A 14,369-nucleotide genomic window follows, 5' to 3' on the forward strand; every position below is an offset into this window, starting at 1 on the left:
GACTCACCCTCCCCTTCGGCTCCGGGCTGGCCTCAGATCATCTGAGGATCCATCATCCTGACACAGCCAGACACCAGGCGGCCCGGCTCCCAGCAACAGCGTCAGACACAGCCCGGCCCGCCCTGGTGGGTGGGCGGGGCGTTCGGGGTCCTTGGGAATGAACCTTCTCCCTGACAGCCAGGCCCGGGCAGAGGCTTGGCCTGGCGCATCCTCCTCGGGAAAACTCCAGGGTGTGCGGATTTGGTGTCCGGCAGGGGAGAGCTCCGGGACAGGCTGGAAGAGATGGAACTGCAGGGAGAGAAAAAGATGTACAAACAGAGAAATGGAGAGAAACAGTGAATGAGAGAGAGAGAGAAACACATACAGAGATAGAGTCTCACAAAGAGATAGGTGTGGTGGCTCACGCCCGTAATCCCAACACTTTGGAAGGCCAAGGCAGATGGATCACTTGAGGTCAGGAGTTCGAGACCAGCCTGGCCAACATAGTGAAACCCCATCTTTACTAAAAACATACGGGTGTGGTGGTGCATGCTTGTAGTTCCAGCTACTCAGGAGGCTGAGGAAGGAGAATCGCTTGAACACGGGAGGCGGAGCTTGCAGTGAGGCGAGATCATGCCACTGCGCTCCAGCCTGGGTGACAGAGTGAGACTCCATCTCAAAAAAAAGAAAAGAAAAGAAAAGAGATGGGGATGCAGAGAGATGGAGGGAGGATAGAGACAGAGATAGAGAGGGAGATAGAGGGAGAAAGAGAGACAGAGAGAGAGAGACGCACATACGGACACACAGTGAGAAAGTCACTCAGAAAGAGGGAGAGCCACACAAGAGGAAAGTCAGGGAGACCTCAGAAATGCAAAGGGACAGACACTCCTGGGTAAAAACAGAGAGAGAATGGTTGTGAGGGGAGATGAGGAGGAGAAACAGACAGGAATACACAGAGGCAGAGACCCAGATAGATGGACCAAGAAACAGAGATGGGGAGACAGATACAAAACAACAGAGACTCGGGGAGAGGCAGACAAAGAGAGAGAAGGACGGGGGAATTTCTCTCTGCTGCTCCATGTCTTTCAGCCTGTCCTGGAGCTGGACCCTGCCAGACACCAAAGGTCATCGGAGTCATAGGCAGGGAGAAAAGAATGAGGCAGCTACCAAGGCAGAAAGTGAGACATCAATAGTTCGCAGTAAGAGGAGGAAAGAGAAGAACAGAATTAGATACAGATAATTTTTAAAAAATTCATAGAAAGAAGGGCATGGAAACAGACATTTATTGCAGATCTTCTGGTCCTGAGGGGCTGGGGTCTGGGCACCCCAGGTCCCGCATTTCTTTTCCACCCTTCCTCTGACTCAGTTTCCCTGATGGGTGAAAGCACTGACAGACCCCGGCTGGATCCCCAGGCCAGCTGACTGACAACTCTCTGTGTTCATCCCTGAGTCCCTGGGGATACAAACCCCAGTGCTCCAGCCCTCCACCCCAGGCCCTGGTGCACACACGCAGACCCACGTCAGTTAGGCACTGAATAGACAGACGTTCACTCACAGCTCCGATTCCAGGCAGCCGTGCCTTGGGCCAGCGCAGACACAGACACACCCACAGCACGCACGTGTGTGTGTTTCGTTCCATCTACCAGTTGCTGAGACATGTCCCTGGGGGGCCCAACCCAGAGATGGATTCTGGGGACAGGAGAGGCAGCTGAGGGAGAGGCAGGGCGGGGGTGACTGGGGAAAGCGAGAAGGGGGAGGTGGGGAGAGCTTTAAAGCAAGAAGAGAAACAAATGAGGGTGAGAGGAGGCAAGAGAAGTGGAGAGGAAGAAAGGGATGGAGAGAAAGACAGAAACTTGGAGAAATGTGGTAATGGGGAGAGAGAGAAGGGTACCAAGAAAGAGATGAAGATAAATAGTGGATTGGGGAGAAAGAAAGGGACGGAGGGAAATACAGGGATAGGGGATGAGGGGAACCCCCAAAATGCAAGCAAGGTGGAAGAGAAAAATCAGGGGAGACAAGGGACAAGAGTGGGGAGGAAGAGAGAAGAAGACATAGAGGAGAGAGGCTGGGAGAGGAGGGGGAGCGATGGCAGAGAGGACTAGAGGAGGGGCGCGGGTAGACATGGGGGCCTGGGAAGGGAGGCCCGTCTGGCTGAGCGGGGTGGGAGTAATAGCGGGAAGCGGGTGGAGCTGCCCTGCCATGACCTCAGAGCCCCTGGCCCAGCTTAGCCTGACTGACGTCAGCACTTGCTCCCGCCCCCGCCTGTGCTGGTCTTCAAATGACCCCCCTGCAGCTCTCTGGCCACAGAGAGGCTGGGAGAGCAAGCAGGAGAGAAGAGAGTGCCCGGCCAGACCCACTGCGATGACACAGGTTGTGTGTGTGTGTGTGTGTGTGTGTGTGTGTGTGTGTGTGTGTACAGTCATGTGGGGGAAACTACTGCCATATGTGTGACCACGAGTGTTGGGGAACTGTGTGCGCATGATTTCATGTGTGTATCCATGTGCGTGACAGTGACCATATGTGTGTAGGGGACAGTGAGCATGTGAGGCTGAGTGTGCAGGTCTGTGTATACATTGCCCTGTGTGGGCGGCCATCCCAAGTACATGTAGGTGAGATGTGCCATGTCTGTATTTCTGTATCTGTGTATCTTGCTATAAATTTGTGTATGTCTATGTTCCCTGGGAGGCAGACAGAAAGAGGGAGTGAGACAGTAAGTGAGCAAGTGAAAGAGACTGAGTAAGAAAGAGAGTTGGATTTGCCTGTGGCACGTGGGAATGGATTTCTGTTTCATGCGTTCAATAGCTATTAAGTTGAACCAAATGAAATCACCGATACTGAGCCACTCTAAACTTGGAAGAACAGCAATTTCATCTGGTTCAGTATCAGCTTGACAGTCACCTGTCAAGATTTCCCTTGAAATCTTCCCTGTGTGTCCCATTGCCCCAGACTCTCAGTTGGGGCTCTGTGTGCTTGTGGCCACGTGGGCATCCCCTTGCTGGTGTTGCTTTTCCCTGCCGAGGGGTGTGTGTCTGCAGGTTCACCTGTGTGGCTGTCAGCGGGGGTCATGGGGTCGCTTGTTTGGCCTGAGTGGGTGTCTGGGGTCATCCTGTAGAACACGAGTAATTTCATTCTGTGTGTCACTCATCACGTGTGGGGGGGTGTGTCTACACGTGTGTTCATCTGTGTTTCTAGAATCAGCTCTCTGGATCCCTAGCATGAATTGGGCCATCCTTAGGAACTCAGGCAAGGCCAGGTTTGAGGCAAGGGAAGAGACAAGGGGGATTCGAGAAGAAAGAATAATGTTTAATGTTGAGAGTTTAAAAGCTGTACCTCAGCTTTGTCCTCTAGAAATGTAACAAAAACCACAATATCTAATTTAAAACGTTCCTGTGGCCACATTTCAAAAAGTAAAAACAAACAGGTGAAGTTAATTTTAATAATGTATTTTTATTTAACCCAGTGTGTCAGGGGCCAGCATATTTTTTTTGATAAAGGGCCCAATATTAAATATTTGAGGCTCTTGGGGGGTCATCTGGTCTCTTTTGAAAGTACTCAACTTCCATGTTGTAAATGTAGAATCAGCCACAGATGATGTATAAACCAATGAATGTGGTTGTGTGCAAATAAAGCTTCCTTTAAGGACACTGAAATTTGAATTTCATATTTTTCATGCTCCACAAACTATTATTCTTCTTTTGGCTTTTAAAAACCATCTAAAAATATCAAAAAAAAATTCTTAGCCTGCAGGCTGTAGCAGGTCTTAGCATGCTGACCCCTGCTACGTATGAGATATGATAATTTCAATATGTAATCAATACATAAATGTTAATGAGCTATTTCACTTTCTTTTCCCCAGACTTGGGCTTCAAAATCCAGTGTGTTTATTGCGCTTCTCACTTAGATGCTACCTTTTCATTGGAAATACCTAATCTGTGTTTAGATTTTATAAAATTTACAGTTACAAAAGGAGCATCATAGATGCAACTTGTTCCAAACATATTTAAAAGTTTTCTAATAACTGAATCAAGTAAGAGTTTTTAAAATTTAAATGAATTAAAATTAAAATAAAATTTTAAACTCAGTTCCTCGGTGATACTGGCTGCATTTCAACTGCTTGGTAGATACATGTAGCTGGTGACACCTGTATTGGACACAAAGATCTATATCTTAATGATGCATTTAAATAACCCACAGTAAGCCTATGGTGGCGTAGGAGGCAGTTTAGCGTAGAGAGGATGCCAGAGCCAGACTGCCTGAGTTTTATTTCTAACACTGCTTATTACCTGAGTGACCTTGGGTAAAAGTATTTGCCTCTCAGTGTCTCAGTTTCCTCATCTATAACAGAAGACAGTAGAGGTACCTGCTCTATGAGGTTGTTGTAGAGACCGGGTGCAGTAGCTCACGCCTATAATCCCAGCACTTTACGGGGCCAAGGCAGGAGGATCGCTTGAGCCTGGGAGTTCAAGACCAGCCTGAGCAACACAGCAAGATCCTGTCTCAATTATTATTATTATTATTATTATTATTATTATTATTATTATTATTTTGAGATGTAGTCTTACACTGTCACCCAGGCTGAAGTGCAGTGGTGCCGTCTTGGCTCACTGTAACCTCCAACTCAGGGGTTCAAGCAATTCTCCTGCCTTAGCCTCCTGAGTAGCTGGGACTACAGTCATGCGCCACCAAGCCTGGCTAATTTTTGTATTTTGGTTTCACCATGTTAGCCAGGCTAATCTTGAACTCCTGACCTTAGGTGATCCACCTGCCTCAGCCTCCCAAACTGCTGGGATTACAGGTGTGAGCCACAGTGTCCGGCCCCCTGTCTCAATTTTAAAAAACTATATATATATATAAAGGTTGCTGTACAGTAGTGTCTGGCACACGGAAAGTACTCTTTCCTCTGATTCTGGGCTCTTCCAGCAACATTTACTGGGGCACCTGTTCTGCTGGGGAGCTGGGCAGTGGAAAAACAGAACGAGGCTATGCCTCTGGAAAGTCAGAAAGAAGAGTCCTCCACTGTGGGCTGCTGACCCTATGCAAGTCACTCCTTCTGGCCGTCAGTCCTCAGTTTGGCCACCTGTATGGTGGCAGCGAGCACTATCTGTCCCCCAGGGCTCTCCCGAGGGCTAAAGGTTGAGGTTTAGCGATTCAATTCCTAAGGTTCAAATCCAGGCTCCTCTGCTTTCCAGGGATGACCTTGGGCAGGATGCTGAACCTCTGTGTGACTCAGCTGCCTTATCTGTAGAATGGGGATAATAATAACAGTACCTACCTTATAGCGCTGTTGTAAGGATTAAAATAAATTCATTTATCTTAAAGACTTAGAGCAGGGACTGGTACATAGCATTTTGGTTTTTTAGTACATGTTATTATTATTACTGTCTCAACCCTAAGAAACCTTTGATTGGGAGATAAATCCTCATTGTATGTGCCACTAAGAAAGAGGAGGGAAACACCCTGGTAATTAAATTGTGACACTCCATTGCATGCAATCATCCTCACGGATTTAAGAGATTTCAAAACGTGGAAAAAAATTGTATTGGAAGGAACAAAATCAGGCTGGGCTTGGTGGCTCATGCCTGTATTCGTAGTACTTTGGGAGACTGGGGCCTGGGCAGCATAGTGACTCCTCCTCTAAATTTTTTTTTTTTTTTAAATTAGTAAGGCATTGTGACTCCAGCCTTGTGGTCCTAGCTACTTGGGAGGCTGAGGTGAGAGGATCACCAGAGCCTAGAAGTTAGAAGCTACAGTGAGCTGTGATGCTGCCACTGCACCCCAGCCTGGGCGACAGAACAAGACGCTGTCTATAAAAATAAATAAATAATAATGAAAAGAAGGAATCTAATCAGCATGAAGCCTAGATAGCTATTTGCCCCAATTATTTTCGTTAATGAAAATGATTCTGGGTCCGGCGAGGTAGCTCATCCCTGTAATCCCAGCACTTAGGGAGGCCGGGGCAGCCATGTCACTTGAGCCCAGGGGTTCCAGACCAGCCTAGGTAACGTAGGGAGACCCCCGTGTCTACCAAAAATTTAAAAATTAGCCAGGAGTTGTGGCACATGCTTTGTAGTCCCAGCTATTAGGGAGGCTGAGGTAGGAGGCTGAGCCTGAGTTTGGGAACCTGAGGCTGCAGTAGGCCCAGACTGTGCCACTAGGCTGGAATGAAAAGAAAAAAAAAAAAAAACACAAAAGGAGAGAGAGAGAAAGGGAGAGCGAGAGCAAGAGAGAGAGAGAGAGAAAGAGAGAGAGAGAGACAGAGAGAGAGAAAAAGAGAAGGAAGGAGGAAGGGAGAGAGGGAGGAAGGGGAAGGGGAAGGGAGGGGAGGGGAAGGGAAAAGGAAGGAGAGAAGCAAGGAAGGGATTTTGTAATCTTCTCTCAGAGGAGGCCCTCGGGACTCATGCCCCTTCCTTTCCACTCTGGCTCCCAGCAGGACGCGCCCAAGCCCACTCCTGCAGCCCGCCGCTGCTCCGGCCTGGCCCGGAGGGTGCTGACCATCGCCTTCGCCCTGCTCATCCTGGGCCTCATGACCTGGGCCTACGCCGCCGGGGTGCCGCTGGCCTCCGATCGCTACGGCCTCCTGGCCTTCGGCCTCTACGGGGCCTTCCTCTCGGCGCACCTGTTGGCGCAGAGCCTCTTTGCGTACCTGGAGCATCGGCGGGTGGCGGCGGCGGCGCGGCGCGCAGCGGCGCGAGGGTGCCTGGATGCAGCCACGGCGCGCAGCGTGGCGCTGACCATTTCCGCCTACCAGGAGGACCCCGCGTACCTGCGCCAGTGCCTGGTGTCCGCCCGCGCCCTGCTGTACCCGCGCGCGCGGCTGCGCGTCCTCATGGTGGTGGACGGCAACCGCCCCGAGGACCTCTACATGGTAGACATGTTCCGCGAGGTCTTCGCCGACGAGGACCCCGCCACGTACGTGTGGGACGGCAACTACCACCAGCCTTGGGAACCCGCGGCGGCGGGCGCAGTGGGCGCCGGAGCCTACCGGGAGGTGGAGGCGGAGGATCCCGGGCGGCTGGCGGTGGAGGCGCTGGTGAGGACTCGCAGGTGCGTGTGCGTGGCGCAGCGCTGGGGCGGCAAGCGCGAGGTCATGTACACGGCCTTCAAGGCGCTCGGAGACTCGGTGGACTACGTGCAGGTGAGTAGAGGCGCCCTCAGCCCACTCGTGACTCGAACACCCGGATCCCACTTTCCTGGGGTCTTTCCTTCAGTGTACAGATTTGAATGACTCTCTCCCTTTCTTTATTCATTCATCTATGCAGTGGAGAGATTCTTTCCTTCACTCATCCATCCATCCATCCGTCCATCTATCCCTTTATCCAATATGGAGATCATTCGTTCATTTCTTCATTCATTTACCCATTCAATGTAAAGGCATTCTTTCCTTTCTTCATTCACCTACGCATTCCAGGAAGACACAATTTCACACATTCTTGACTCATCCATTCATGTATCCATCCATTCAACAGATTCATTCGTTCATTCATCCATTCATCCAATGATTCAGTTATCCATCCATTCAGTGTAAAATTAAGTCCTTCCAGCCGGGCACTTTGGGAGGCTGAGGTGGGCGGATCACCTGAGGTCAGGAGTTCTAGACTAGCTTGGCCAACATGGTGAAACCCTGTCTCTACTAAAAATACAAAAATTAACTGGGCGTGGTGGTGAGTGCCTGTAATCCCAGCTACTCGGGAGGCTGAGGCAGGAGAATCTCTTGAACTGGGAGGTGGAGCTTGCAGTGAGCCGAGATCGTGCCATTGCACGCCAGCCTGGACGACAAGAACGAGACTCCATCTAAAAAAATAAACTAAATCCTTCCTTTCTTCATTCAGTGTAGACACTCTTCTTCACTCATTCAGTCATCCATCCACCTACCCATCCAATATGGAGAATATTCATTCCTTCATTCATTTATACATTCAGTATAGAGTCATTTCTTCCTTTGTTTATCCACCCATTGGAGGCAGATACTTAATTTCACGCATTCATTCACTCCTCCATTCATTTATCCACTCATTCAATATAGAGATTCATTCACGCATCCATCCATCTATCCACATTTCCATCCATTCAATATAGAATTAAGTCCTTCCTGGCCAGGCGTGGTGGCTCACGCCTGTAATCCCAGCACTTTGGGAAGCTGATCTGAGGTTGGGAGTTCAAGAGCAGCCTGACCAACATGGGGAAACCCTGTCTCTACTAAAAATACAAAATTAGCCTGGCGTGGTGGTGCATGCTTGTAATCCCAGCTACTTGGGAGGCTGAGGCAGGAGAATTGTTTGAACCTGGGAGGTGGAAGTTGCGGTGAGCCGAGATCACACCATTGCACTCCAGCCTGGGCAACAAGAGCAAAACTCCATCTTAAATAAATAAATAAAAGTTCTTCCTTACTTCATTCAGTGTAGAAATTATTTTCTTCACTCACTCATTCATACACCCATCTATCCATCCAATATGGAGATCATTCGCTCATTTATTCATTCATTTATCTATTAAATGTGGAGATTTCCCTTTCTTCTTTCCTTCTTCCCTCCTTCCTTTCCCCTCCTTCAGTGTTGAGATTCTTTTGTTCATCCATTCAACCATCTATCTATGTATTCGATATTCAGATTAATTTCATTTATGTACTCATTCATCCATCCCATTTGGTGTAGCAATCTTTTGAGATGGAGTCTCACTCTGTTGCCCAGGCTGGAGTGCAATGGTTCAATCTCGGTTCACTGCAACCTCCGCCTCCTGGGTTCAAGTGATTCTCCCACCTCAGCCTCCCCAGTAGCTGGTATACAGGCATCTGCCATCATGCCCAGCTAATTCTTGTATTTTTGTAGAGACACGGTTTCACCATGTTGGCTAGGCTGGTCTCAAACTCCTGACCTCAGGTTATCTGCCCACTTCGTCCTCCCAAAGTGCTGGGATTACAGGCATGAGCCACCACAGCCGGCCTGGTGTAGCAATTCTAATGCTTTATATTAGTTTTCCATTGCTGCATAACAAGTTACCATATGTTTGGCAACTTGAACAAAACACATTTATTACCTCATAGTTCCTATGAATCAAGAGTCAGCACAGCTCAGCTGGGTCCTTTTTTTCAGGATATCACCAGGTTGCAATCAGGGTATCAGCTGGAGCTGGTTGCAATCAGGGTATTAACTAGAGCTGGGTCTTTTTTAAGCCTTGGGGTTATCTTTCAAGCTTATGCATTTGTTCGTTGGCAGAATTCATTTTCTTGCAGCCACAGAACTCATGGTAGCAGTAGCTTGCCTCTTCAAGGCCAGCAAGGAACCCTCTGACATCTAGATCTGCTTTTAAAGGGTGTTCCTGATTAGGTCAGGCCCACCCAGGATAATCTCCTTTTGATTAACTTATAGTCAAGAGATTTGGGGACTTAATTACATTGCAAAACCTATTCACCATTTCCATATTAGGTAATATGATCATGGCAGTTATATCCCATAACTTCTGCCATATTCTATTGCTTAGTAGCAAGTCGAGGTCTCACTCACACACCAGAGGAGATGGTATATGTCTCATTGTTCATGTTCATACAAGGATGTGCATCTTGGAGTACATGTTAAACTGTGATTGCACATTGAAAATGACTAAAAAAATCTCAAAATTGCATTCAGATCGGTTGCAGAGTGCCCCAGCTGCATTGAACCCCTTGGTGCCCTCCTCTCAAACATCAGTCCGATGCAGGGGTCTGTGCTGATCCTGTCCCCTTCCACCTCACAGGTCTGTGACTCGGACACAAGGTTGGACCCCATGGCACTGCTGGAGCTCGTGCGGGTCCTGGATGAGGACCCCCGGGTAGGGGCTGTTGGTGGGGACGTGCGGATCCTTAACCCTCTGGACTCCTGGGTCAGCTTCCTAAGCAGCCTGCGATACTGGGTAGCCTTCAATGTGGAGCGGGCTTGTCAGAGCTACTTCCACTGTGTGTCCTGCATCAGCGGTCCTCTAGGTAAGCAGCGGCAGAGATTGGGAGGGCCGTGGATGGGGTGGAAAGGGAGAAGGGAAGCTGGATGGGGCTGAGGATGTGACTGGGGTTGGGGACAAAGATGCAGCAGGGCAGGAACTGGGGATGGGGTAAAACTGGAAGTTGGCGGTGAGGATGCTATTTGGGTTCGAGCTGAGTTTGGTGTGGGGAGTGAGTTTGGAGAAAGGATATGGATGGGGATTGGGGCTGGGCCTGGGGAAAAAGATGGGATAAGCTTGGAGTCAAAGACAGAGTTGGAGCCAGGTTTGAGGTTGCAGTAGGTTTTGGATGGGGCTGAGAATGGATATGGGATTGGTGATGAGACTGGGATGGGCAGGTTTGCAGTCACAGTGGGTATAGTTCAACGACAGGGAAGTTGGAGTGGATATGAGGTTGAGGACAGGATTGGGGCTGGAGTTGGGATTAGAGATAGTGCTGAGATTGAGATTATGATGACTGAGGATGGGGTTGGAACTGGAGATGGGGTTGGGGCTGGAAACAGCATTGGAGTTGATGTTGGTGACAGCAGAGACTGACTCTTTCACACCTCCCCTCACCCAGGCCTATATAGGAACAACCTCTTGCAGCAGTTTCTTGAGGCCTGGTACAACCAGAAGTTCCTGGGAACTCACTGTACTTTTGGGGACGACCGGCACCTCACCAACCGCATGCTCAGCATGGGTTATGCTACCAAGTAAGCTGAGGGGACCAGGTGGTCGGGTATGTGTGGAGGCCAATGAGTATCCCAGTGTGTGTGCATGCTGAGAGTTCTTCAAATCCAAAGTAACTCACCAGACCATGGGCTCTATCAAGTGAGACTTTAGAGGAGAGAGGAAGATACCATAATGGGCAGAGGGGCCATTTGCATTGAGCCAATGGACTCTACCAAGTGAGATATTAGGGGAGAGGGGAAGATACTATAAGGGACAGGGCTGGCATTTGCATTGAACCATGGAATGCAGTGAACTCTACCAAGAGAGGCAAGGTGAGGGTAGAGAATTCCACCTAGAATTGAGTTAGGGTGAGTTGGTTCTGCCATGGAGACTAAGGTAGCACAGTGGGGAGTGAAGTAGGAAGGGCAAGAGACAAATGGATAGAGTGGGATCTAACTAGTGAGAGAGCCGTGGAGAAAGAATCAAGTGAGAGAAGAGGAGCACCCGAACTCTAGCAAGTTCTTCAAGAGAAGACAAGTAATTCCATGAGACTCAGGGGAGGATGATCTAGACCAAGTGAAGTTCAGGGAAGAGTGATTTCTGCCAAGTCAGGTCCACTGAAAGACCCAGAGGGAACTTGGGATAATCCAAGGGAATCCATGCATTAATTCACTCAACAAATATTCACTAGGTGCCTAGAATGTTTAAGCTGCGGGGATACAGCAATAGGCAGACAGGACACCAATTGATTACATCAGTAGGGGAGACACACAAGAAGTAAATAAGCAGAACATACAGTATGTTCATGATATGTGTTATGGAGATAAATAATGCCGGGCAGGGGGATGGATAGGAAGTTTTGGGGTGGGGAGTGAAGTGTTAAGTGGAGTGCCTGAAGTAGGATGGGGCTCAAGGCTGAGAACAGTGTGGCTGGAGCATGGAACTGAGGGAGTATTAGGAGAGGAGGATGGAGAGTCAACAAGGGGTCCACTCATGAAAGGCTTATAGGTCTAAGGACTCTGACTAAGATGAGGGAGCCATGGGAGGGTTTTAAGCAGAGAAGTGACACGTTGTAATGGGATCCCTCTGGCAGCTGTTTTGGATATAGACTGCAGAAGGCAAGGTCGGAAGCAGGGAGGCCACTGAGGATGCCAAGTGACACAGGGGAAGGAGACTGGACACTGTCAAGTAATGCCCATGATTCTAGTCTTGTGTGGGCTTGGCTGGAACCTGTGCAGGGATTGATTAATGATGTCTGCCACAAAACAGGAAGGAGGCCTGATGGTTCCCTTGAGAAGTTCCAATACATAGACTACCCTGGGTAGCGACCACACCCATCTTGCTCCTCACTATAGGGACTGCCAGTAATAGTAAGCATGACAGTATTAGTAATATGTTAGTGATAGTATTAGTAATAGTGTCAGTAACCAACATGATATTAGTAACGGCAATAGTAATGGTATTAGTCACAGTAAAAATAGTAGTAACTAACATTTATTGAGCAAATACTAGCTACTGGTCCTAAGCACTTGGCGTTTAATCTTCATTTAATCCTCACAGTATCCTTGTCATATGAGAACCTTTTTTTTTCAGATGGACTCTTAGGCTGGACGCGGTGGCTCATGCCTATAATCCCAGCACTTTGGGAGGCTGAGGCAGGTGTATCACCTGAGGTCAGGAGTTCGAGCCCAGCCTGGCCAACATAGTGAAACCCCGTCTCTACTGAAAATACAAAAAATTAGCTGGGCGTGGTGTCGGGCACCTGTAATCCCACCTACTCTGGAGGCTGAGGCAGGAAAATCATCACTTGAACCCAGGAGGCGGAGGTTGCAGCGAGCTGAAATTGTGCCATTGCACTCCAGCCTGGGCAACAAGAACGAGATTCCATCTTAAAAAAAAAAAAATGAGTCTTTCTGTGTTGCTCAGGCTCAGGCTGGAGTGCAGGGGCATGATCACAGCTCACCGCAGCCTCAAACTCCTGAGCTCAAGTGATTCTCCCATCTCAGCCTGCAAAATAGCTGGGACTGCAGGCACACATCACCACACCTGGCTATTTTTTTTTTGTTAGAGATGGGGTCTCACTATGTTGCCTAGGCTGGTCTCGAACTCTTAGCCTCAAGTGATCCCCCCACCTCAGCCTCCCAAAGTGCTGGGATTACAGGCATGAGCCATTGCATCCTGCCCATTGGTGCTTATTTATTTATTTGTTTATTTAGTAGAGATGGGGTCTTGTTATGTTGCCCAGGCTGGTCTTGAACTCCTTATGCCTCAGCCTCCCAAAGTGCTGGGATTACAGGCGTGAGTCACCCTGCCCGGCCTATCAACCCTACTCTACACATGAGAATGCTGAGGCCTAGAGAGATTAAGAAACTCGCCCCCAGTGGCCATCCACAGTGGTCACTTCTGCCTCCAGAATCCTGCCCAGGCCCCAGGGAGCATGCGATGATGTCCTTATTCCTCGCGCCCATGCAGGTACACCTCCAGGTCTCGCTGCTACTCAGAGACACCCTCGTCCTTCCTGCGCTGGCTGAGTCAGCAGACTCGCTGGTCCAAGTCGTACTTCCGTGAATGGCTGTACAACGCGCTCTGGTGGCACCGGCATCACGCCTGGATGACCTACGAGGCGGTGGTCTCGGGCCTGTTCCCCTTCTTCGTGGCGGCCACGGTGCTGCGTCTGTTTTATGCGGGCCGCCCGTGGGCGCTGCTGTGGGTGCTGCTATGCGTGCAGGGCGTGGCACTGGCCAAGGCGGCCTTCGCGGCCTGGCTGCGGGGCTGCCTGCGTATGGTGCTGCTGTCGCTCTACGCGCCCCTCTACATGTGTGGCCTCCTGCCCGCCAAGTTCCTGGCGCTGGTCACCATGAACCAGAGTGGCTGGGGCACCTCGGGCCGGCGGAAGCTGGCCGCTAATTACGTCCCGCTGCTGCCCCTGGCGCTCTGGGCGCTGCTGCTGCTTGGGGGCCTGGTCCGCAGTGTGGCACACGAGGCCAGGGCCGACTGGAGCGGCCCTTCCCGCGCAGCGGAGGCCTACCACTTAGCCGCGGGGGCCGGCGCCTACGTGGGCTACTGGGTAGTCATGTTGACGCTGTACTGGGTGGGCGTGCGGAGGCTTTGCCGGCGGCGGACCGGGGGCTACCGTGTCCAGGTGTGAGTTCCAGCCACGCGGATGCCCCCTCGAGGGTCTTCAGGGGAGGCCAGAGGAGACCTGCAGGGCCCCTGAGCCACGAACTTGCTGGGTGGTTCTCTGGGCCTCAGTTTCCCTCCTCTGCAAAACGAGGGGGTCAGCAGCCCAAGATTCTTCAGTCTGGACTATATTGGGACTGGGACTTCTGGGTCTCTAGGGAGGGGTATTTATTGGTCAGGGTGTGGGATTTGAGGAGCGGAGGGGAAAGGGTCCTGCTTTCTCCTCGTTCTTATTTAATCTCCATTTCTACTGTGTGATCAGGATGTAATAAAGAATTTTATTTATTTTCCCTGAGTCTCCTCCTTTTTTGAGAACTAAGGGGACTGGATGATTGAGAACTGGGGACGCTGGGCTCAGTGCTGGGTGCTAGCCGTTTGAACCTGGACAAGACACTCTCCTTCCTTGGAACCAGGGGTTCCCTCTTTTGAAAACAGGGATTATTAATCCCATGGGGCAGGGTTGGTGTGAGGGTTACTCAACTCATTCACGGGTTCTTACGAAGCACCTGCCACCTGCAGCACACTGTCAGGTACTGCAGATGATGCTTTTATCTCTGGTCCGTCTACTCAGAAGGGTAACACATCCC

General features: G+C 50.1%; 1 protein-coding gene across 2 annotated transcripts; it reads left to right on the top strand.

The window, feature by feature from the left end:
- Positions 1-577: 577 nt before the first annotated feature.
- Positions 578-14,073, top strand: HAS1 (hyaluronan synthase 1). 2 transcript variants are annotated; one of them, XM_073016111.1, is made up of 5 exons: positions 578-2,349; positions 6,407-7,114; positions 9,709-9,934; positions 10,511-10,643; positions 13,075-14,073. In XM_073016111.1, exons 1-5 carry the CDS (start codon positions 2,065-2,067, stop codon positions 13,748-13,750), a joined length of 2,028 nt encoding a protein of 675 aa, XP_072872212.1. In that variant the 5' UTR covers positions 578-2,064; the 3' UTR covers positions 13,751-14,073. The 2 variants fall into 2 exon arrangements, with proteins under 2 accessions (XP_072872212.1, XP_007996003.1); XM_007997812.3 differs by having other exon boundaries at positions 6,410-7,114.
- Positions 14,074-14,369: the final 296 nt, after the last annotated feature.

The sequence above is a fragment of the Chlorocebus sabaeus genome, chromosome 6 (genome assembly GCF_047675955.1).
Source record: "Chlorocebus sabaeus isolate Y175 chromosome 6, mChlSab1.0.hap1, whole genome shotgun sequence".
Taxonomy (NCBI): Eukaryota; Metazoa; Chordata; class Mammalia; order Primates; family Cercopithecidae; genus Chlorocebus; species Chlorocebus sabaeus.